The sequence below is a fragment of the Sturnira hondurensis genome, unplaced genomic scaffold, assembly GCF_014824575.4.
Source record: "Sturnira hondurensis isolate 20B ecotype Veracruz unplaced genomic scaffold, ASM1482457v3 Scaffold0018728, whole genome shotgun sequence".
In the NCBI taxonomy this organism is placed as follows: Eukaryota; Metazoa; Chordata; class Mammalia; order Chiroptera; family Phyllostomidae; genus Sturnira; species Sturnira hondurensis.
Genome location: NW_028091359.1, coordinates 17,018,670 through 17,043,260, shown reverse-complemented (window position 1 = coordinate 17,043,260; position 24,591 = coordinate 17,018,670). Strand labels below are relative to the sequence as shown.

General features: G+C 52.0%; 2 protein-coding genes across 19 annotated transcripts in view; both read left to right on the top strand.

Annotated features, from left to right (window-relative positions):
- Nucleotides 1–12,209, top strand: part of MYO18A (myosin XVIIIA) — a 94,666-nt gene extending 82,457 nt beyond the window's left edge. For 11 of the 18 annotated variants that reach the window (XM_037070120.1, XM_037070128.1, XM_037070123.1 and 8 more), the window contains 4 exons: nucleotides 484–528; nucleotides 3,645–3,767; nucleotides 5,017–6,326; nucleotides 10,858–10,942. In XM_037070120.1, coding sequence (XP_036926015.1) covers nucleotides 484–528; nucleotides 3,645–3,767; nucleotides 5,017–6,322 — 1,474 coding nt within the window. In that variant the 3' untranslated portion in view covers nucleotides 6,323–6,326; nucleotides 10,858–10,942. Of the gene's footprint in view, nucleotides 1–483; nucleotides 529–3,644; nucleotides 3,768–5,016; nucleotides 6,327–10,857 lie in introns of all 18 variants that reach the window. The other 7 variants (XM_037070135.1, XM_037070133.1, XM_037070132.1 and 4 more) reach the window with 4 other exon arrangements.
- Nucleotides 11,540–12,209, top strand: LOC119003647 (TGFB1-induced anti-apoptotic factor 1). Its single transcript, XM_037070141.1, is given in 4 exon segments — nucleotides 11,540–11,634; nucleotides 11,636–11,680; nucleotides 11,682–11,745; nucleotides 11,747–12,209. Coding segments are annotated over 4 exon segments (324 nt in total). The 3' UTR covers nucleotides 11,867–12,209.
- Nucleotides 12,210–24,591: the final 12,382 nt, after the last annotated feature.

Genomic DNA, 24,591 nt, shown 5'->3' with positions numbered 1-24,591 from the left:
TGGAGACAGTGGAGATTTAAGGGCTGAGGTGCCTTGTTACACGCCAGAGACTCTCTCTCATAAAACCCACCCAAGGAATGGTTCAGGAGAGAGAGTGATCTGTAGTCTCAGGCTAAGGAGGGAGTCACAAGGCAGGCAGCCTGGCAGGCAGAGGCGTGGTGGGGGTCAGGCCCTGGAGGAGCTCCCAGCACTGCCCTGAGCAGACTCCCCAGAGCTGCTCCGGGTCCTGCGTGAGCCCAGGGCCCCATGCCACAGGCAAGTCCAGAGAGCCTGCTCCTTTGGGTCAGGGGAAAGTTGCCAGGGGCAGCCCAGACCTCTCTGAAGACAGCACTCTAACTCATCCTGCCATTTGCTCTCAGTCAGCCAGAGCCGTCTCTTACTGAGGAAAGAGGGGTCCTCAGCCAAGGGGTCCTCTTTCATTTGCCTGTTGATTTCTCTGTCTTTTTCTGGTCCCCCTGCCCACCACTTTCTTTCTGTTTCCAGTTTGCAGGACATGGTGACAAAGTATCAGAAAAGAAAAAATAAACCGTGAGGACTGGAGCGCATGCGCTCTCTGCCTCGCCTCGTGTGGTGTCTAACCGCCCTAACAGTGGCCTCGCACTGGCCGGATGCATGGCGCATGGGGACACGCAGCCTCTCACATCTCCTCTGAACTAGGCTCTCACGCTAACACTGCTGACTCTGTCCTGAGGGAGGGCAGGGCAACAGGTGGGGCCCTGCCTCAGAGCTAGCGGGCAGGCCACAGGTGCACTCCCCCAGGAAGGCTTGGGCTGGCGGGCAGGACAGGGGTTCTGTGAGCAAGGAGAACTCACTCTCAGTCTGTAGTACCCACAGTCTGCCTTCGTGGGCCCCCGCCCTCTCCTCCCTCAGAAACCAAGTGTGGCTGACCTCTCCAGCCTATTGCTCTGGGGAAACGCCTGTTTGGGGTGAATTTGTCCAGATCCTTGGGATCCTCTGGAGCCCGAGCTACCTGAAAGAAGTGGGTATGTTTCATTTTGAAAGGTCTGCCACCTTCTTTTGGGAGACAAGGGTAGGAAGCAAGGGGCCTCTAGCAATCACTTGTTTGGAGAAAGCACTCAGGCAGCTAATCACGGGCTGCTCTGCTGTGGCTGGGGAGGGGAATGCAGCCAGATGTGTTTACTTTGCTCCCTGCGGGCACCGTGGGTAGAGGAACAAGGCCCCCAGAGCCTTGTGCTGGTGCTGTCTGTCAGGTGGCGGGAAGCCCAGCAAATCCACCCCTCTTCTCGTTTCCTTCTGTCTGGGTGGGAGCCGGACAGCAGATGCAGATGTGCAGGCCTTCGGGTGGACCCGGGTGATCCTCTGTCAGGTTCAATAGGAATGTTTCAGGGAAGTTGCTTTTTAGCATGGCATTGGGTTCCCCTCCCCCCACTCTCTCTTGCCTGGCAGGCCTCCTGCCCTGGCCAGGATGGGCTGGCAGCAGTGCAAAGGACTCTGTGAGAGCTAATGATAAATGTAATAGTGTGTAACAGTGATAGAGGGCCGCTGGAGCCCGGTTGTCACACACAATTAATATCCCCCGCCGTTCTGTCTCCGTTTGTTTGTTCCCTCGCGATTCGGCTCCCAGTTAACTAATAGCACATGAGCCTGGACATAAATTGTATTTGACACGAGGTTTAATTCCAACCATTTAAAATTTCAACTGCCCCCTGAGCCTACCTGCCCCTGGAGTTTGTTTACGGGCTTGGTTATTTAAGGAGAAGAACCCAAACATCATCTATATGTTCGAAACTAAAGGGAAGGCGAGGGCAGGCAGGCCAGCTTCTCAACCTGTTCATTGCTCTGAACATAAGGAGGAAAATTCGTCTTCTGGGCCCATGGCTGTCTGTCCCCCGTGTGCTCCGGTCCCACTGTCCTGGGGCTGTAGCAGCTTTAAGGACTGATAAAATGCGCATTTAAGATCATATTCTAAATCACTGCCAGGCACAACACACGGGTGTGTACACACACACACCCCAGCGTGCACTCACGCAGGCGCACAAGGCTGTGCAGTCCAAGCTGGGCTCCTGCTGATGACAAAGAGGCGACGTGGCTCCTTCCTCGGCAGCTCTGGGCCTCAGCTCCAAGTTATTGAGCGAGCGTGCTAAGGCGGGCAGAAAAATAATGTTTCGATTTACTTAGAGATACAGTTGTTATTGCCATAACCTTAATGAAAGCAGTAAACAGCGCGGTATTAAGGGAGATTTATACAGAAATGCTTTTAACACGTAGACATAGATTTTGCCTTTCTAAAGGCAATCAATATGGTTATGAACGGCGGTGATAAATTATAGTCTCTGAAGCCGGAGAAGGAGGTTTTTTGCGTGTATGTATAAATCAGGTGGTATTGGCATTCCATGGGGCCCTTGCACCATAGTAAATCTGCGGGGCTTAGTTGGGCACAGGGCTCGCATTAGCGGTTTTGGGGCTGTCTGCTAAACTCCTATTTACCCGGGGCATCAGCCAGCCTCGTCTTTGTTATAATTCTGTATTTGACAGAGGCCCATAAAATATGCCTTTTATTCCCCATACCACGAGCCATGCTCTCTCTCTCTCACAGTCTCCAGAACAGACCCTGGGGTTTCATGTGTGTGTGTACACACGCATGCGCACACACACAGGCCTGTGTGGCTATTTATTCAAGAACATAATTCAGGCACAGGGTTGCTCCTGTTGACACAGATGAGAGGAAACTTATATCAAGGAGAAATCCGAGCACATCTGTAGCAGAGGAACGTGGTGAGCAGACATTTTGCAGGATTCCAAGAGCATTCTTACCCCGAAGCTGTCTCCAAGGCCTCACTGCTTTACAGGGGTTTGACTCTGGGCTTTCCTGTAGCTAGACAGGGCTCAGTCCAGGTTGGCCAAAAGATGCACTGGAGGCTTCCAGAGGACAGAAGAGGAGACTTAGAGAGTCAGAGCCCTTGTTTGGGACTTTCTGGGCCTGAATTGATCTCCAGGGTGCAATTCAAATTCTGAAGTTATTGCCAGCTCCCTAGAAAACTCTACTGTCTGCTCTTTTTCCTTCCTGTTTCTCAAGAGCCAAAGTAGTCACAAGATGGGTCTGGGACATGGCCTCGAGGGCCCAGGGTAGCATGGCCATCAGCTCAGGAGACTCCAGGTTCAAGCTAACTTAAGAGTCATAGCAAATCCCTTCTCTTTTCTGCCCTATGCAAGCAGCCCTGCTCTTGCAGGGAAGGAAATTACAGCAGCTACAGCCACGTGTTGGGGAGCGGGCAGAGGAGAAACAACAGATAGGCCCCAGGCAGTAGCTGAAGGGCCTAGGACTCCTTTTTTTAACCAAGAGCTAATTGACGAATGAATGGTCTCCTTATCAATCTCTTTGGGTTGGTTTGCCGAACAGCAGCCTCTCACACAAAGTGGAATGGGAGGTGCCCCCACCCCATGCTCCTCAGGGTGTTCTTGGTGGCTGTCACACAGTGTGGCCTGCTGAGTGGGGACAGGGTTCTTCTGAATGGTGTGCTCTAGCTAACCCCTCTGTTCCCCCTAACTCATTGATCGACACGCATGCCACTCTGCATCCCGCCCCAGCCCAAAACACATCTGCTGCCTCTTCAGCACTCTGTGCTGGGCAGCAGATGATCGCCCTTCCCCCAGCCTTGCCCACCCTTCTCCTCATCCTGTAGCGAGGGGGACTCAGATGTGGACTCGGAGCTGGAGGACCGGGTCGACGGGGTCAAGTCCTGGTTGTCGAAAAACAAGGGGCCTTCCAAGGCAGCTTCTGATGATGGCAGCCTGAAGAGTTCCAGGTAAGCATGTGGCCTTGAGCTGGAAGGAAGTCAGCTCATGCCCCAGGCATGGATGCACAGTCTGCCTTTACCCCAAAGAGGGTAGGCCTCCCGCCATCTGCCTCTCTTGCGTGGCATCCGTGTGAGGGGCCCTGAGTGTGCCCGGCATGTGGGATGAGCACACATGATCGGTTTCTTCTTGGTCAAGGTCTGTGGTGCCCTTATTACTGGGGCAGTACTTTCCTACCAGGCTCAGGGCTTTGGTTTGGTGTGGGTTTAACTTCCTCCCCCACTTATTCCTTCCATAAATGTTGACCGAACTACCCAATTGTTTGGACTCTAAGAGATCTTAACAGGAATGGCTGCAGAGAAGGTGCTGGTTCTGACTCCCCTGTCACAGCTGCAGACACATTGCCCTCTGTCTCTCCTTCCTCTAATCTCTTCACTGACTCCACCCCAAGCTTCTTGCTCACACCCATGGTGGAGGGGGAGAGGGCTTGCTCCCCTGTTTCCTGGCCCATTTACCGTCTTCTGATCAAATAGCTACCTCCGGAATCCAGAGCTCTACCTTCCTCCTCCCTCATCCACCAGCCAGCATGACCAGCCAGCTCCGCAGCAGGGACAGCAGCCCTCTGCTCCCACCCTTCCTTGTCCACTTCCCTGCTGCCATTCCCCCGCCCCCTTCTCCCCAACTCAGAGCCCTCTCATCCCCCATGCACACCCTTCCCCACCCCCTCCCAGAGACGGCATTCAGGCTGGGCAGAAAAAGTGATCCCTTTTCTCCCCCGACTCCCCTGAGACCCCCTCCCAAGGCCAGCCCCTCACCACAAGCACCCAGTGGCCCCCTCTAATTGGTTTAATTTATTCAGCGGAACAACATTTTGTTATTGCAGATAATACTGCCTTCTCCGCCCCACTGCCGTTCACCGCGGCATGGCACAAGGCTCCAGGTAGTTGACAATGAAATAAATTGAACTAAACGTTTTAGAGGGGGAAAAGTGATGAAATAGAACAATAGTCTAATTTACATGACATTCTCCATGAAGCTATTTTCACTGACGCAAATTATTTTGCTTCATTTCCTCCGACGCTCTCACCGCCACTTTGCCAGGGCTGCTGCCGATTTCTCCTCCTCCTCTTTTCTCCTCCCTCCCCCTGTCTTTATTCTCTAGGTTTAATGCCTCTTCCTTTCTTTCTCTCTCTCATTCTCCTTCTGCTTCCCCTGATCCGCTCTTGGTTCTTTCTCCCTCCGTCTCACCTGCTCCCTCAGAACGGCCCTCAGCACCCTCGGCAAGGAGGGCAAGGAGGGCAAGGAGGGCAAGGAGGGCAAGGGGGTGGAGGAGAGGCCAGCCTCCGCACTGAGCTCGCTGAGCTATCGGAAGAGGCTCACCCTGAAGGACTCCATCGGAGGCACAGGGGATGCGGATTCCCTCTTCACCACCCTGAGCGAGCGGGCCGCCTCCCCCGAGAGGCCCCCGCGGAAGGCCCGCCCGAGCCCCAGGGAGGAACGAGGCCAGGGCAGGAAGCCCGAGGAGCCAGACGAATGTGGCTCCATCTTCTCCGAGCTCGGGAGCCGCGCCAGCCGGGGCCTGGAGAAGCGATGGGGTTCAGACTTTGACCGGGCCTCGGCCGTCTCTGCACCTGTCAGCCGGGCCTCCTCGGCCACGCGTGGCTCCGGCGAAGACCGGGCCCGGTCCTCCCTGAGCTTCTCCCTGTCGGGCTCGCCAAGCTCCCGCCGCAGCACCTCGAGGCTTGACAGCCCGTCGACCCTGAGCCCTTCCCTGAGCCGGGCCTACAGCCGCGGCCGGGGGAGCCCTGACTCCCGCCTGTCCCTGGGCCGGGGCTGCCTGGAGGAGTGGGACGATGCAGCCAGCGTGGCCCTGAGCCAGGCCCACTCCCAGGCCAGCCACCCGTCGCTGGCCCGCAGTCTGTCGGTGCCGCCCCAGCCACGCGGCCCGGCCTCCGCCGCGGAAGAGCCCCTCGGCCCCGGCGTCCGCCCCGTCGGCCGGCGCTCCTACCTGGACCCAGACCTGGAGGCTGCCATCAATGAGGTTCTGAGCTACAAACCCGTCCCGTTCCAGCGGAGCAGCCTGGAGCCCGGCTCCGAGGAGGACGACCGGACGAGCATCCAGAGCTCCCGCAGCGCCCAGCTCGACGCCCCCGGACGGGCCGCCAGCATCCGGCGCTCGGCCTCTGCCGCCGACGTCTCTCGGTCCCGGGCCCGCAGCGGCCGCAAGAGCCGCAGCAAGAAGAGGAGCAGCTCCAGCTCCAGCTCCAGCTCCAGCTCCGAAGAACCCTCGGAGCACAAGCGACGGAAGAAGGGGCGCTCTCGAAAGGGCAAGAAGAAGTCCAGATCGAGAAGAAAGAGAACAGAGACGGAGTCTGAATCCTCCTCGTCAACCTCCAGTGGCTCCACCGCCTCAGGCCATAGCCGCTCCAGCGTGAAGAAGGGCCCGGCTGTGGAGAATGAGGAGGCCGGGCAGGCGCGCAGGCCATCTCGGAAGGAGGAGAAGAAGCGTAAGAAAGAGGTGGACAGCCTGATGATGCGGTACCTGTACCGACCCGAGAGCGACTAGAGCAGTAGGTGGCGCCTGGCGTGCAGTGCAGCATGGCGTGTGCCACTCAGTGTGAACTAACGTGCTCCTCCTCTCCTGCCACCCCCTAGGCCCCTTCTGCATTTCTCTTGGGTGGGCCTGGCCTTGGAGAGCATCCTGGCCGCCTCGGAGAGCAGAGGCCGGCTAAGCTGGTTAGTCGTGCAGAGCCCTGAGCCCAGTCAGCTGAACTTGCGGATGATGTCAGTCACAGCTCCCACTCATGGATTCCACCCCGGGCCAGGCACCCTCCTACTTACTGCCACAACTTCACTCATGTAATTCTCACGTTAACCCCATAACAAAGGTCTGATTAGCACCATTTTATAGAAGAGGAGGCTGAGACTCAGGGAAGTTGAGTCACTCGCCAAGCTCACACAGCTAGGAAGCAATACTGCCAGAATCTGAGTGTAGGCTGTTCAGTAGGTCCCTAACCACTGCTCGGTACAGCCCAAGGCAGAGCACATGAACAAAATGTTTACTGCCTGTGCCTGGTGGCACCCATATAGGAGCTCTTGTCTGTGGCCCCAATAGGCTGGGCCCAAGAAAGGGTGCAGGCTGGTGCATCTGTGGCTACCAGCTACCATGGGGTCTTTTGCTCTGCTATCCCCTGCCCTGCAATGCCACCTTCCTCTCTGGCGTGGATCTCAAGCCTAGGGGTGCAGGTTCCCAGGGCTCCCACCCCTGCCGTACTGTACCCTACCCCAGGCCTGGAGATGCCCCTGCTCTCCCCACCCCTCCCACCCGAAGCCCACACAGGGGTGTCACCTCATCTGTACTCATCTTGTAAAGTGTTAATAGAAATTAGCAGCTGCTGAGTGACAGCCCCATCCTGGCTTTTCTGCCTCCCCCTGCCTTAGCTCCCTGTGGGGAGGGAGATCCAGCGGTTAGGCCCTTTCTGCCCACACCCCCACCTCGGAAGGAAGGCAGAGACTGACTCATTCGAATCCCATTGTTACCAGTTTCCCTGGTGGGTGGTGACATTTGGATCACCCTGGTTATGTGAAGCTGTTTCTGGCATGGTACCCGCCCAGGGCAAGCTTGCTGCTTCCCAGGAGGTATGACCCCAGAGCGCAGCCCCCTGGGGCACAGGCGTTTGTTTCCTAGATGCATGAACTAACACACACCTGTCGCATGCTTGTGGGCTTGTGCAGTGGAGCAGCTGACAAGTACACTGCTTTTATACCGAAGGGATTGGTTATGTTATAAAGAATGGAGCAAGCAGAAGTGAAGGATACCCAAAGCTGTTTGGAGATGGGTGATGGGATGAGATTAGAGGGGGATGGGATGGGGAAGACAGAACTTGAACCCAGACCAAGCTCATGGCCCACACTGATTCCTTGGGTGCTGAGCTGCTCGGAAATCAAGCCCGTGGTCTCAGCACTGCTCTGTCGCTTCCCCCATGTGGCAGGTGGTTGCAGGTGCTCTGGAAAGAGCAGGAAGCATCTCAGTGGCACTAGGGAGCCGTGTCAGCTCCACAGTGAGAAAGGACAGGAATAATGATATGTGTCTACCACCTCAGCCTTCCCCTCCGCAGCCCTGCTGAGGGCCCTGCTGCCCCAGCACAGGAAGTCAGTTCCTAGACCAATGGGGGGAGGTTAGGAGAGCAGAGAGGGCCAGGCCCCTCTGAGCACTGCACCCCTACCTGAAGAGGGAGCCCTGGGCCTAGCCAGTCCGTTCCATACTGACTGACACTGGTGGGCTTCGGACTCCAGGACCCTCAGTCCATCTTCACCCTGGAGTCCCCAGCCAACAACAAAAACGCATAAAGCTGTTTCTTCCCCCAGCCACCAGCACAGTCCCTCGTGTCCACCAGGAAAACAGGAGCAGTCCTGAAACCCTACACACCACCACCTCCGAGGAGGATCGTATTCACTGCAGGGCGAGTGGGCCCTCAGCCAGGAGCTAGCCAGCCAATGCAGAGCCAGCAAGACAAGAGCAGGGGAGGGAGGACCTAGTTGGACTCAGCATGGACTGGCTTGGGATGAATAAACTGCCAGGAGTGGGGGTGAGGGCAGAGCGGAGGCTCAGCTTCCCATCTGGTGATGGGGACCAGCGAAAATTCACAACACGAACGCATCCCATCCGTAGCTGAGGCAAGGGGAGGGGACTGCCACCCTGGGCTCACCCAGCAGGAATTAGCTTATATACCAAATTGTTTGTGACAGCGCTGAGCAGGAGACAGTGGCTTGTGGGGAGGAAAGCTTTTTAAACAGTTTTGTTAAAATGTTCAAATTGCCAGCCCTGACCCTTGCCCTGGGGGGGCAGGGCACTGGCTCTCCAACACCTGTGGTGGTACAGCCACGAGACTGGCCAAAAGGCACCCAAGGCAGGAGCAAGGGGATCCTGTGGCTCCACAGAGCAGGGAAGAGAGGCACAGAGTTACCCGCTGCCCACTGCCTCTGTCCCTGCCCAGCAATCAGATGGAACAGCGTTGAAACCAGGCTGTCTCTTGTCCAGGGGTCTGCCTGGCTGGCACAGGAATGGGGGAGCGGGGGCTGCAGCCCCACTCTGGAAGAGGTGGGAGAATGGAAAGGTGCATCCCAGGCTCTCCAGCAGTGCCCAGTCTGCATCTGGGTATCAGCCCTGGTGTCTGCCTCACCAACCTCTGCCCGTAAAATAACCTCACCGTCTCTCCACAAAACCAGTCCTTCCTTTGCCTAACAGCAGACCTCAGCATCGGATGCCCAGAAATTCTGTCTAAAAAAATAAATAAATAAAACCAGGCTCCCACTAATTTAGAATTCAAACTACCCTAAAGCTAAAATAACCCCCAATTTTTCCTATGTTGCATAGTCATCATTGGGCTTTATAATTTTGTCCCCGAGACACCCCAGAGTCCTTAAGTGCCTTTGGCCCATCAGAGTAAGACTCATTTATGTTCAGTCTAGTTTGTATTAAATGTGTTTTGTGCTATTCTGGTTCCTTTAAAAATGGTAATTCATTCATGAGAAATACGATAACTATTAACCAGACTGCCCTATTCCTGAACCATTTTGCATAATTGAACATGTTTTTTATCAGGCTGTTCCTTCTCCCCAGGGGTGGGAAGAGAGAGAGAGAGAAACAGACCTATCCTTACACACACCCTAGACTGTCACCCAGACCAGCAGGGAGAATTCAGGTTTAATCTTGTTTTCTCTTCAGGTCACCCAGGCTAGCAGCAAGGTGGAGTCATCAAAAGGCTTGGAGGTCTAAGAGCCCCAGGTTCGAATTTACATCCTGGCTGTGTGACCTTGGGCAAGATGTTCCATCTCTTTGAACCAGCCAACTGGTGACATTTCACAGTTGTCCCAAAGATGAGACAGTGTATCCAGGGTGCCTGGGAGAGTGTCTCACACAGGAAGGACCCCACGACCACCGAATCCTTTCTTCACCACAAAATGTAGCTCTTTCATGCAGCACTGTGTCTTCCTCTTTGGGTTTGGGGACAGAATTTTGAATGGACAGGTAAACAAGGGCCCTCCTCAGACTCTCAGACCTGTCGGCAGAGAGGTAACAGAATTCCCTTTATTCCCAGTGGAAGCGCTCTAGGACCTGGAAGCAAGGTTGTATCCCTGGAATCACTGGGCAGGGACCTACTGGGTGCAGGGCACTGGTAGGAGTGCAGCCACCCTGGGCTGCACTTTCTCCAAGAGTGTTGAAATTGCAGTGCACTTGAACTGGCAGAGGCAGTGTGGGGGGACGGGAAGGCTTGGGGAAAAGAGAGTAAAGGAGAGACTGGATCTGGCAGGTGAGACTCCATCCTTGCTTGCTGCCTTGAGCCTGCTCCATGCAAGGGTGATGCCACTGCACATCGTGGTGGGGAGGGATAGTGGAGGCTCCCGGTGCCCTGGGGAAAACTCTGAGGTTGGGTTACGGTACCAAGAAAAGGTACGGGACCTGAAACAGAGGTCTTGCTAGCTTCTACAGCCTGAGTCTCCATTCCTTGAGGTAAGCAGATGATGCCATGGTCAAGGGCATAAATTCTCACAGAACTTAGGAAAGCCTGATCTGGAGAAAGGGTTCAGATCTGGGAGTATTCCACAGGGAAGGGCCCTCCTTCTTGGAATCTTTTTAGGAGTAACTTCCCCTTAGGCAGGTTGTAGTCATGTAGCCACCAGGCCTTCAGTGTCCCCACGAGTGTGGCGGCCTGAGGGCAGCCTGTGTCAGAACCTTCCAGGAAGGAAGTGGAAAATGCAGAATTCCCGAGTTCCACCCAAGAGCTAGTGAATCAAAATTTCTCGGGGAAGGACCCAGGAACCTGCAGCTGATTCTTATGCAGATTTAAGTCTGAAACCCACTGTTCTACAGCATTGCTGTCCTCAGAGTTTTCCAAGTTTTCAGAACCAAGACGACATGCCCCTTTCTCTGACTGTTCTGAGTATCTTCTGGGGAAGCCAGGCTTCCCTTTGCGTCTCAATCTGTGGCTCTGGGGGAAAGCTATGACCAGCCTTTGGGGGCCTCCCTAGGATTAAAGGCTTTGGTGCTGAGGATTAGGAATGTCATTCCTCTGTGACCTCATTCCTCTCTCCCTGCAGCCCCACCAGCTACTGGAAGTCCCTTGCCCCTGACCGGTCAGATGAAGAGCACGGCCCTGTTGACAGCACCTGCAGGCCCCGACACTCCCACAGCTCTCTGAGTGACAGCGACACAGAGGCCAAGCCAACGGAGACCAACGCATAGCCTCCCACCCCATGGGCTACCGCTGCCACACGCCTCTCCCAGATAAGAGTGGGGCACAGGTCCCCCCACCTGACTGCTGATGTGCTGGAGAAACCGCTGACTGTCTTGGGTCAGGGCGCTTTCCAGGCTGTGGGGTCTGATGTCCTCATGTGGAAGAGGTAGAGGAAGAGGAGTTTCTGATAAGAGAACTCTTTGCTCCTTCTGCCTTCAAAATGCCACACTCTTGGCTTCGACCTTGGGCCACTGTGGGCAGTGACAGGTGACTTAGCACTGTATGGAGCCAGCAAGTTGACCTCCATCTCAGCCCTCTGCTCAGGGACGCTGGACAGATTGCCTACTGGGACATTCTAGGTTGCCGGGTCCATGGGGGAGGATTTGGGGGCTGGAACAACAATTCCTTCCCCCCGGCTTGGGGTGAGGGCTTTCTCTTCTCAGTGCCTGCTGTCTTTTTACTTTTTAATTTAAACACCCAACCTCTCCATCACAGCTGCATCCCTGAGAGTGGGAGGGGGCCGTGGTGGCAGCTGGGGCCCCAGAATGACTAGGGGAACTTCATCTCCATGCTGGCTCTTCAGAGAGTAGCCCTTTCTCTGTGCAGCTGGAGAGAAGGGTAAGAAGAGCTGGGTCCAGGTGCCTCTGGGTTTGGGCCGAGCAAGCCTACACAGACGGGTGCATATGTACCATCCGCAACACCCAGTCCCTATCCCTCTTTGGCTCATCAGCCTGTTGAGTGCAATGACCTATTTCAAAGTAAAACCATTCCACCTACGCCAATTTGGGGTTTATCCAAGCAACGCCTTCATCCTGCTCTGTCCAAGTTTCCTCGACCATAAGCTCAACTGGAGAGGGAAGGCCTTGAGTTGAGGACTTGTGATCAGAAAAACTAAAGACGCAAGGTTGGGTCAGCACTAAAATGTACCAGACACTCGTCCTCACCTAGTGTCCTGAGCCTAATTCATTCTCTTCCTCCAATCACCCTGCCCCACCCCAACCTAGACATGATAAACATGTGGCCCAACAGCCCCAGCTCCAACCCTAAAGGTCATCCTTCCAACACCGCCAGACTTGGGGGCCCAAGGGCAGTGCCTGGTGCTGCTCCCATCCGCTGCGCCCTCTCCTCTCCTGCGATTGGTTTGTACTCATTGGGCTGTGCTCTCTCTTCCCTGATTACCTGATGTATGGAAATAAACGTCCTTTTCCTCCTGGCTCTGCCAGTTTTCCTGCCCATTCCTTCAGGCTGAGATGAAGTCCAGGGTGGCCATAAGGGAGCAGACTCAGATTTCTGGTCGGGACCTGGGAGAATTGCCCTGGTTTGCTCCCACGTCAGACCACAGCCACTCAGAGAGCTTTGACAGGTCATTTGGGGCAGGCAGAGGCAGTGGGGTGAGAGGACTGGTCAAAGGAGACGCAAGTCCCGCCTTTAAGAGCCTATGGATTGTAACTCAGGTTGGCACAGCTACCAGGCCTCGTCCCCCCGCCCAGGGCCTCCACTTGAAATGCTGAGGTCCCTCTGTTAAATCTCACCAATTACAGAGATCCTGTCTTCTCTCTTTGCTGTTATTAAGGAATGCAAGCCCTTTGTACTAGAATTTTTTTAAGTTTAGTTTTAGTCATTCTAAAGACCTTTTTATTAAAATTTGACAGAACTCTCTAGCCCCTAGCCCCACGGACCATGGGGCAATTTGAACAGGCTGGGAGTGCTGGCCTTCTGTCCCCTGTCCACACTTTGTCCCCTCACTGAGACCAAGAAGCAGTTCTTGAGAAGGACTAGAAACAAATGACTCCTCCTCCTCCTCCTCGTCCTCTACCTTCTGTAATGTGACCAGTTTTAATCCCTGCATGCATGACATGTTTACAGCTGGCCAATTGGGCTCTCTGGTTTGGGCAAGGAGGAATATCAGACAGCTCTCTCTGATGCTGAGGTTCTGGCTCCCCAGAAAGGGTCAAGAAAAGGAAGGAGGGAGAAAATTCATCCCCAAAATGAATATGAGAGAAGTGTAAAATCGATCCATCCAAAACTTGAGACTGCCTCTCTCCACCTTCCCCCAAGGTTGAACAGAGAAGGTAGTAAAAGTGAAGGTACATTTTAAAAAAACTACTGGTTCCTAATGTTCAGTTCTGTCACATCTTTTACTCCTGCTTTCAGATATCTTGGTGTGTTTTTCTGTTTTCAAGAACTAATATGACAAAGTCCGTACTGCCTGCAGACAAAGCCCCAACTCACTCTGTTCAACATGGACTCAGGCCTCTGGTAAACTGGAAAATCCAACATAAATCTCCAATATTCTGGCCTGGGGCAGAGGGCTTAGTTCAAGTCAAAAAAAACTTACATTATTCATTTATTCATCCATTCAACAGTCAATTTTTAAGATTTTTTATTTATTTATTTTTAGAGGAGAAAGGAGGGAGAGAGGGAGAGAAACATCAATGTGTGGTTGCCTCCAGCATGCTCCCCTCTGGGGACCTGACCTGCAACCCAGGACTGTGCCCCGACTGGGAATCGAACCAGCAACCCCTTGGTTTGCAGCCAGTGCTATATCCACTGAGCCACACCAACCAGGGCAACAGTCAATTTTTTTTAAGATTTTATTTTATTTTTTAGAGAGGGGGAAGGGAGGGAGAAAGAGAAGGAAATTAACATCAGTCAGTTGCCTCTCACCCACCCCCAGCTGGGGACCTGGCCCCCAACCCAGGCATGATTTCCATAACCAGGAATCAAACTGGCCACCTTTTAGTTGGAAGGCTGGTGCTCAACCCACGGAGTGACACCAGCCAGGGCAACAATCAACTATATTATTTATTTACCCACTCAACAAATATTTCCCATCCACCTGCTATGGGCTAGGCACTCTTCTAAGTGCTGGAGATAGATGAGGTCTTTTCTTTCACAGAGTGCATATTCTGGTGGAGAAGTTGGGCGCAAACAGCGTACTGCACCTACTAACGTGTGCAAACTTTGGGTGAGTCATAGTGTCTGTCCTCTGGGGGCTGGTGGATAAGAACTAGGGCAGACCTATGTGGAAATAATTACATAGGACATAACAGGACAAATAAGTTGCTTTGGGTGTATTATGAGGAGAGACACTGTGAGGAGGGGAGACAGCGGGGGAGTCTTCAAAAAGGCCATGGTATTTTGAGCTAGGGTATGAAGAAAGGATGGCACTTCCACTGGTAGATATTGCTGGGCCAGGTGTGCCCAGATGAAAGAAGGGCTTAAGCAAAGGCTCTGAGGCAAGGAAAGAGGTAGTGGTAGGAAACTCCACAGGCTGTCCAGGGAAGCCGAACATTGCCTCACACTGCCACACATGGCCAGCGCTTCTCCAAGCTGCAGCAAAGCTCAGCCATGGTGCTGGGCTCCAGGCTGGGAAGGAAGCGATCCCCCTCGGCACCAATTTCCCAGGGGAGTCCAGGGACCTGCAGGACCCTCAAAGCCCATCTTTATTTTGGGTGCACCTGCCTTCACCTGTACACTCGAAGTAGCTCTGGTCCCTAAAATGTGATTCCCACAAAACGGACAGCAAATCTGTCCCTGTGCCCAGCTCAAAGCCACCTCCTTTCTAATCTCAGCCCTCCAGATTGCTCTGACTTTTGGATAAGAAGCATAGGCGAGGACAAAAGCCCTGTGACGCTCCCATGGTGCCCAGTCTATACCCAGAGACCACAGAGGCACAAAGTGCCTCCCAAGCTACCCCCTTTTGTCCTATGTCCTCTTGGCAAATTATACCAGTTGTCCTCCCCCCCATGCCCCGCCCCTGTGCCTGGTGGCACAGACACTTAGCGATTTGCTCCTTAATTGTCCCCCAGCTAGGCTGCGCAGATGCTGCTCTTTAATCTCTCCTGATAAATGAATCACACTGCTCCTTTAATCATATGTTCATATCCAAGCCAATTTGAATCAATTTGGCAGGGAGCGCATTTCGAGAGATGCCATGGCTGCTGCTTCTCTCCACAGGGCCCTGGGGCCAGCATGTCTGTTGGCCTCACCCTTAGCAAAGAGCCCAGGAGGCCCATCCAGGAGAAGGATCTCCTACCTGAATGGTGGGGACTTTTCGGAGGAAATTGCTCATTCCTATCCTCCAAGCAGGCCTGAGTGGGAGTGGAAGGAGATGGATTCCCAGAGGCCTCGGAAATGGAAGGAAGAAGGGTGACCCAGGCCACATCCTTCCTTCATCACCAAATAAAAGGCCCCATTATTATCCCTGGGAGAAGATGCTGTCTTAAATCTAACCCTAATCCCTTCTGTTCCCCTTTCATTTCCTCTGAGCTGGTTCTCAAAGAAGCTGTACACTTCATCACCTGCTTCATAGCAACACATTCCAGATCCGTCTGTGCCCTTTTGTCCTTGCTTGTTACTGCTACTGGCTGCTACCCCAACTCCTTTTATTCTTCCCCAGGATGTATTCTTCTCTAATTCCTCAAGCTTGGGGGGCACTCGCGGACTTGCTTGGTAAAGTACCAAGTTTTGCCTCATTTGGGGCGGTTGCTTTTTCACCTACAGAGTGGGGTCCACGTGCACCACGTTTTGTTTTCACTACACATTTGTGAAAGTGAAATCAAAACAAAACAGATCAATAAAACCTGCTAAACTGAGTGTTTCTGCCCCTAGTACTGAGATCTTGGAGAGGGGACTTAACCTCTAGAGCCTCAGTGTCCCCATCTGTGAAACAAGGTGATATTGCCAGCATGAACCGTTTGGCTCCTCAATGCTGCCAACATCCCTACCTTGGCTTCGAGGAACCGAGGGACCAAAAGTGGTGTTAGGAAGGCCGGGAGACCCCGGTGCTAGGGGAGGGACGTCTTCTTCCGGCGAGAGGTCTGTCGGGTTTGGTTCAGTCCAGAAGCCGGTTGCGCCTCCCACGCGTTGTCGTCTTCTTTTAACTACGGGGCCCTGCTAGTGGAGGTAGGTGCCCTTCCTTTGACTGGGAAACCGGGGTATATTAGCATATTCATATATTATTTGCATGACCCGCCTTTGGAGTGCTGGGCCTCTGGCTCAGCCCCTGCCTGGAGGTTATTCCCAGCCTTCCAGGAAGCCACGCCCCTTTAAAGATTCAAAAGCAGTTGAGCAGAAGTCCGACGTTGTTGCCCTTTGAGGATTTCAGGGGCATGGGGACATCTCTCTTTGCTCAGCAACCCAACAATACACTGTTTCTGGCTCTCTCAAGGGCTCCTGGAACAATGATGTAGTTCCTGGGGCTTCCCAGCCTGTCAATGGTGATCTGTGAGGTGAAAATGATAAAACCCAATAGTTCCCGTTTGTTTGGGCACTTACAATGTCCGAAGTACTTAGGCACTTTGCCTACATAATCTCATTTAACCTTTGTCACAACTCTGAAGTGTCCTTGTCCCCATGAAGAAACAACATCCGGCCCAGCAGGGTCTTCAGCTTGGTTGCAGCAACTGGCCTAGCAACTCTGAGCTATTCTGGCCTTGTCAGAGGATGAAGTGGCAGGCAAGAAAGCCAAGAGTCATTGTCATCCTCCTCCTCTCAAATAGCTGTGTGCCTGATATCCACCAACGCCTGGCCTTAAAAGGAAACACTTCTTGGCAATTTTAGGGGAAAATGTCAACCTTACATTTGTGTTGCTCCTTACAATTTCAGAGCATCCTCCATACTTTATCACATTTGTGCTTCACACACACTGTGCCAACAGCATGAATAACAGTTCCACGTGGCCCAGAATGCATATTTTAAGCTATTTTCACTTCAGTCTAATTTCATTGCAGTACAACCCAACAGTCCAGACCATTCTCTGGGATTTGATCTGGGAGGAGTGATTTCCAGAGCAATAGCCATTTTGGAGTTAACAAGAATGCTAGATTTGTTTAGAAGAAATTTTACAGAGAAATTGAGTCTTCTGCAGTGTAAACCCCAGTAATGGGTCATATACTTAAGGGAGATTCCAAAAGGATGTGTGCTTTGCAATTGAAGTCAGTGACATAGATCTCCCAGTGGAATACTTAAATGTGCAGATGGAATTTGCTTTAGATATCAAAAGTCAGCTATGACAGTTTTACCCAAAAAACCTCAAAAAGGATATTGAGTTTTGACACTATTCAGGCAAATTATATTTGAGGTGGCTTAAGAGTCAAAGAGTTTCCACATTTTAATAAATTTTGATATGTTCTGTGCCACATCTATGATCTGACTAGATTAGGAAAAGAAGCAAATGGATTTGGGGAAGAGAGGACGCTAGGGGATTTGCAAGTGGAGAATACAAAAAAGGAGGGGGCCATTTTTAAAAAAATCCTGGTATAGGGAAAATGCAGCCAATAGTTTCAGAAACATTAGGTCTTTGAAAGACTGGTAACCAGGCAGATACAAAATTGCAGATGGAGAAACAGGCCTCATGGGTCACATTTCTTACAGGACTGGGACCAGTTGCAGGTTGGCATTCTTGCTTGGGGGCCCCACAGGAATATCTTCCTCTGCAAAGCAAGGGAGAATGACCCTAGTGAGTGACTCTGCCCCAGAATGTTCTGCCCCGGAGGCACGGGCCTCAGGATCTGCTTCAAGGGTCCTGGAGCTCATCTCTGGGGCTATTCTTTCTCGACCATATACTGAGCCACTGGACAAGCTGTTATAGTAGAAAGGGAGCGTCTGCTCCCAGGAACTGGCAAAATAAGCCTGGAGAACCAACTAGAAAGTGAGGCAGTCTTACAGCTCTGTGAATGAGTTCTTAAGGGAACATGTACCCATGACAAAAGTACCTGTGAAAAGTACCAGGTAAATAAATAGGAGAAGGGACCGCTGAATATTAGGCTTATTTGAGCATGGGGAGTTATAGATGAAGTATCTGTGCTCAAAATACACAATTTTCACACATTTTTTTAATAGTCAGTATAGATGTATGTCTGTGCCAAACACGAAAGATGGCCCCAAACTGCCCTATAGTGTGACTATAAGAGTAGCTTCTTCCTGGCATTTCATATATAGAAATAGTAGCTGTGAAGGGAAAACCATGTGGCGAAGCTGCTGAGAAACTGCTTAGATCCCTCGCTCAGGGAAAGCCGTTCTTAAAGCAGCGGGCATCTCTTGGCATGGCTGACAGTGGAAGCTGGAAGAGGAACAGATTGGAGGGTGGAACTTGAACAGGGTATTTCGGGGAGAGAAGCAGCAGGAAGAAGAGAATAGCATCTAGACAGGGCCCTCTCACGTAGCCTGGTGCCCTGCAGGTGACAGGTTTAGGTGACTCGTGTTGGTCAAGGGACTGGTGATGGATCAGGGTGAGGAGAAGCCACCTGCCAGGAAGGTCATTTAGAATATTTGTGGTGGGGCTATATACTTTTTAAAAGAAAGATCTGTAAGGGTGGACACGGCTCAATGACCAGACTTTGTGTCTGGCTGATGGATTTGTGTTTCTCATACCTGACTCCATCTAAGAAGGTTTAGTGCCTTTAGGAAAAAGTACCTTTGCTGTTTCACACAGTCAAGTGACCACTGAGTCCTCTGAGAAAATGAGAAGGTATGGGTATCTGAAGGGGGTGTCTGGGGGTTCAGGCATCACAGAAGTTCTGGGAGGATTAAGTCTCCTGAGGTTGGGGGTAATCTTCGTCTCCCTCCCCTCCCCCTCTCCTTGCTCCCCAGTAGAAATCAGCTACAAATCTCAGCTTGTTGGGAACAGATGGCCTTGGCTGACGAATAAGCCACCGCAGGCTGCTCCACCTGTTCTCGGGCTGGAATAATCAGCTCGAGACAAACATCGGCGCTGAAATAACTCATGGCAGCGGGTGATGTGCGGGCACAGATTCCAAAAATCTCTTAAATAGACCCCCTCTAAACCCTCTCTCCTCCCCAGCCCCTAGAGGCCATCAGAGGAAGGTAATGGAGCGGAGAAGACAGATAGAGCCCCAAACTGAGCGTGATGCTCCAGCTGCTGGTGCCCAGGGGTGGGGGAGGGGGAGGGGCTGAGTGGCGCAGGGGGTTGCAGGGTGGAGGGCCACTCACCTGGAAAGGCAGGAAAATGTGAGAATGGTTGGTCCATGTCAGGGACAAGTGTTAAAAGATCCAACCCATCGAGGATAGTATAAAAGTGAGAATTTGAGATTCATTTGAATTCATTCATTAAAGAAGTGATATGCAAACGAGATCAAGCTACCATTGAATCTCTCGGCAGCTCGGACAGCTCTGCCAGCAACCACTGGGGCTGGGTGCCTGGGTGCCCCTACTGCTGTGGACTTGTGTTCAGCCTCCCTTCACCTCCTTGATGAAGTCAGCTGGGCTAATGTTCCCTGGCAGAGGGAGATGAGCCTGTAGGGGGAGTGACAGGGCAGGGAAGCAGTGGTGACGGCAGTGGGGAAGGCGGTGTCCAGCTGAGATGGAGGTCCAGCTCCTGTGAAGCCAGTCAGGAGACATCAGGGACTGAGAGAGAGCAAGGCTGGTTGCTAGCTCTGGGTGCCTGGGGCAGGCAGCTTGCCTTGGTCCAGCTGCTTGGCCTGGTGCACAGAGCATGCGGGCTCTGAGTCCCCAGAAGCTGTGCTGGCCAGGGAAGAAGGCTGCAGAGCCCTTGGACTTGCATCTCTGACTGCCACATATTGTATCCAGCAGCTACACCTGAGGCTCAAGGCACTGGGGGACAGGTGCCACCCCTCACATTTGGGGTCCCACCAACCTGCTCTTCTCCTTGCAGCTCGGTGTGCTCACAGAAGTACCATGGTGGCCCCTGTCCTGCTGAGTGCCTGGTCCTGCGGTTCTCACACCCTGCTGCATATTAGAAACACTCAAAGAGCTGCTGTTTTTGTTTTGTTTTGTATACAAAAAGTAAAAAGAAGAGTATAATGAACTGCTTTGTCTATCAAGCAGCTCCTACAATTACCAACACAGAGAAAATCTTGCTTTACATATGCCCCTATGCACTTCCCCATTTCACTGGATTATTTTGAAGCAGACCCCAGATACATCACTTTATTAATAAATGCTTTAGTGTCTATTCCTCGAAGAAAAGAAAATGACTCTCTCAAAATGTAATCAGCCCTGGCTGGTATGGCTCAGTGGATTGAGTGCCAGCCTGCAAACCAAAGGGTTGCAGGTTTGATTCCCAGTAAGGGCACATGCCTGGGTTGTGGACCAGGTCCCCAGTAGGGGGCGCACGAGAGGCAACCACATACTGATGTTTCGCTCCCTCTCTTTTTCCTTCTGTTCCCCTCTCTCTAAAAATAAATAAAATATTTTTTAAAAATGTAATCACAATACTCTCATTGAACCTAAAAAATTTATCAGAAACTCCTTAATACCAAATATCCAGCCAATGTTTAAGTTTCCCTGATTTTATATTAATAATTTAATAAATATATGTATTAAGTTTGTTTGAATCAGAATCCAAACAACACTGAGGAACCTTTTTTTTAATTCTCACCTGAGGACATGTTTATTGATTTTAGATAGAAAAGGAGAGAGAAACATCAGTGTGAGAGAAACATCAGCACATTGCCTTTCATACGTGCCCTAACCAGGGATTGAACCGACAACTTATGTATATGCCCTAACTGGGAATCAAATCTGCAACCTTTCGGTGTGTGAGACGACACTCCAACCAACTGAGCCACTGGTCAGGGCAACACTGAGGGCAACGCTGTTAAGAAGTAGTGTCCAGGACCTTCTCCCTCAGGGATTCTGATTTGATTGGCCTTGGGTGGAGCTCAAGCACCAATATGCACCATATATATATATGATATATATATATATATCATATATATATATATTTAGAGCTATATATTTTTTAGAGCTAACTGGATGATTTTACTGTGCAGCGGAGGTTGAGAAATGCTCTCCCTTTCCCCCTCCCAGCTTCCTGCCAACTCCTCCTCATCCAGGCTCCTAAATGCTTCCCCACCCCCACCCAGTAGAGCAGGCAGATAACCAGAGCAGCTGGCACTCGTATGACTACCTGGATGCCCCTCTTCTCCAGGCTCCTCTTTCAAGGTGGGCTCGAACTCTCTGTGGACACGAGCATTCCTTTTCCCTACATACTCACATACCATGTGCACCTGTTCCTATCTCTTTCTCCTCTAATATGCCTGGTGCCTGTTCTCACCTTGCAAGCGTAGCAAAAAGATTTTTTTGGCTTTTGTGTGAAAATCGCAAAATTCCTACCTCAGGAAAAAAATGAGAACTTCCCCTCGGGCTGTACTCATTTGGCTGCTCAAGTGGTTCTCGGCTGTGCTGGAGCTGACCAAAGGGCCTGCCAGGGGCTTCGCAGTAGACGTAAGGGAAACGGGGGATTGAGTAGGACTTGAACCCAGCACATTTCAGGGAATCTAAGAAACCTTTCTCTCCTGAGAATGTGGTCCCCCAGAGTATTTTAGAGAGTGATACCCGTGTCCCTAGCTCACAGCCAGCTGCCTGGCTTCCCACGGCTGCTGCTTTCATTCACTCCCCTACCCCTCCACTTGGCCTGCCTTTGGATTCGTTCCTCTTTCCTGTGTCCCCCGCTCCATGCCTCACTGAATGTTGGTGAAACAAATCTAGTCTAAAATAATGAGCAATCAACTACCCTGATGCTTGGGGCAGGCTGGGCAAGGGCTGGGGGGAAGGGGTAAGGAGCTGAATCATTTATAAAGCTTAATAAAGATGCAGATGAGCATGCTGACTAAGAGCCCCAGAGCTGGGCTTATTCATTATTCAAAGTTATGTAAATACCATTGGGCCCTTTGTGTTAGAATCCTGCCCCTTGTCCCTGCTACTCCTCCCAGTCTGGCAGACCCAGCCTGCCTTGGGCATCCCCTTCTCTCCCACCCTTAGGTGCGGTCATCCACCCTGCCATAGGCCCTGGCCCAGATGTCCATTCCAGGGTGATAAAAACCCTCCATCTCCTCTCTAGCCAGAAGTCTTCCAACAGTTGGTGGGGAGGTCCTGGCTTTCAGGCAAGACTATAGGCCCACAGAGATGAGCTTCTCATTTTTAAAGACTTCCAAGAAAAGAATACCATAAGAGTGCTTATATACAGGTTCTAATATCTCACAAATCTACTTAGCTGGATGTATATCCTGATGTCTAACCTAAACCGCTCTGGCTGCACTGGAAGCCTGCCAGTGAAATAGAATAGCCACTCACCAAACTCGTTTTAATCACCTTTCTGAGAAATAAAATGCAAGCACCATGTCACACTCCAGCCTGCTGTCCCCAGACTAACGCATCCTTGTTGCCTCCTTCCTGTACCTTTTTTTAAAGATTTATTTATTTATTTATCTTTAGAGAGGAAGGAAAGGAGAGAGGGAGAGAAATATCAATGTATGGTTGCCTCTCGTGAGTCCCCTGCTGGGAACTGGCCTGCCACCCAGGCATGTGCCCTGACTGGGAATCGAACCGCGATCGCGTGGTTCGCAGGCCCGCGCTCAATCCCCAGCCAGGGCTGTACCTTTCTTCTACGTCATACTCACGCTGCTTAAGCTCTTAAGCCTGTTCTGGGGTGCCAAACTCTGGTGACAGTCTAACTGGCACCAACTACACCCTATTCCCCCTCTTTTCTGCATCTTGATTACTGATTCGTACCCCACAACTGCCTAGGTCTTAAGACTCAAATTACTTTCCTCTGGCTCTCCTCTCTCTGTACCAATCTTTCCCTTTTCCCCATCGCCCCCTAATTTTTCCGTTTGATGAGGCTGAGAGATGAAGAATTGGGTCAGAGGCGCAACAGCATCGATTGCCTCTGCTTTCCCTTCCTTTCTGGACTGGCTCTCCTCCCTCCCTACCCTCAGTCTATTTTTAGCCTGCCTCTGTTTTCTTTAGCCTGGGCGGCAACCAGAAGGGCCTCTTTCTCTTCACTGCCCTTATCTCTCCCCTGCAGCCTGTGCAGACCCCAGCTGCCCTTCCAGAGGTCTTACTGCCTGCCCATTTATTTTCATTCTCTTCCATCTTGAAGATATGTCGGGTCTGCCTGAAAGGGGATGCCTGGCTACGCTCAGGCAGAAGGAAAGCAGGGAGATAATGCTGGCGGCTCTGTTTGGGCAAATCCTTCAGTGTTATTCAACCCAAGGTGTCCTCCGACCCTCTCTACAATGGCTTGTCCTCTTCTCTATGCCCATAGACTCTGTTCTCTGCACCGCCTCTCCCCTGCTGTGACCCCGCCTCACCCCCAATAAGAAGTGCTCAGTTCCATCACGTGGACATTCCGGGCCTGTTTCCTTTGGGTCTGGGAGTGTGCAGCCTTCCTGGGGGGTCTTGCCTTTTTGGCCCGCACACTGCCAGTATCCTCTTAGCCAATTCCTGCTTCTCTCCACCCTTCCCTGATTTCACCCCTCCCACGCACACCCATCCTGCCCCGGGCGCCCTTGGCCCAGCACCTCCGTGCACTGTTTCTGGGACACACTGGCTCATCTGTGAAGGGCCTTAGCCAGCTCAGGCAGGGCTCGTCAGCACCCCCACTTGTCCTTTCTTAGCCTCCTCTAGACATTGGTCCCCTCCTTTAGCTGCCACTAGCAAGCTGAATTAGACTGGATATTCTGGAAGGGCGGCTGCAGCTGGCTGGGGGAGGAGCGTGGCACAGACAGGGACAGAGGCAGAGGCAGGGGGACTTCGGGCAAGCGTGAAATGAGAGGGGAAGGCGCCCGACACCTTTCTCCCCAACTTGGCCCGCTTGGGAGCGGGCAGGATCCCACATGGGTCCCTCTCTGTGCCTCATTTTTTCTCTCTCTCACACACAATACCTTGCTTTACAATTTATCACATTGTCTTACATACATCCAGATACCTGCCTGGCACACTCCTCCAAGCCTGCTCACGGCCCCCTCCTCAGTGGGTCCTACCCTGACCACCATGGAAAAAGGCAGTCCCTCCCCCCACATTCTCCATCTTCCTCACCCCGTTCTGTTTTTCCCAGCACACTTGTCACCTTCTAACACATACTATAATTTACGTATACCTATTGTTTACATTTCTTCCCCTCTGTGGACAGCGAGCACCACAGGAGCAGAGATTTCCACCTGTTTCATTCATGGAGGCACCCGAAGCGCCTCCCACAGAGCCTGACACACAGCAGAATCTCAATAAATATTTGTGTACTGAATGGGTAAGTGAATGAATGATCTCAATCACCCCACACTCCTGTACAGTTGGTTGATATTATTCCCTTTTTTATTGTGGTAAACTACACATGACATAAAATGCACCGTTTTAGCCATTTTTAAGTGGCATTTGAGTTTAGTGGCATTAAGTACATTCACTTAAGCCATGTGTGTATTTGTGACGTGTTGAACTATGAATGACACTGTGAGAGCCTCATCACCCTCTATCTCCAGGACCTTTTTTATCTTCCCGCGGAAACTCTGTGTCCATGAAACACCGTCCTTCCCTCCCACAGCCCCAGAAACAACCGTCCTACTTCCTGTCTCTGCGAATACAACGTGCGTCCTTTTCGTGTCTGGCTGACTTCACTTAGCATCACGTCTTCAAAGTTCACCCATGTTGTAGTATTCTGTCCATTTTACAGATACGATGATTACTATTATTCCCACTTTACACAGGACGAGGTTCAGGAGACCATCTGAGAGCACCTGAAAAGCAGTCTCGCCATAGGATTGATGGGATTGGCTGGCTTTTATAATTCCCTGGAGAAATCAGTGCTAATCCATGAGCCTAGACCTGTACAGCA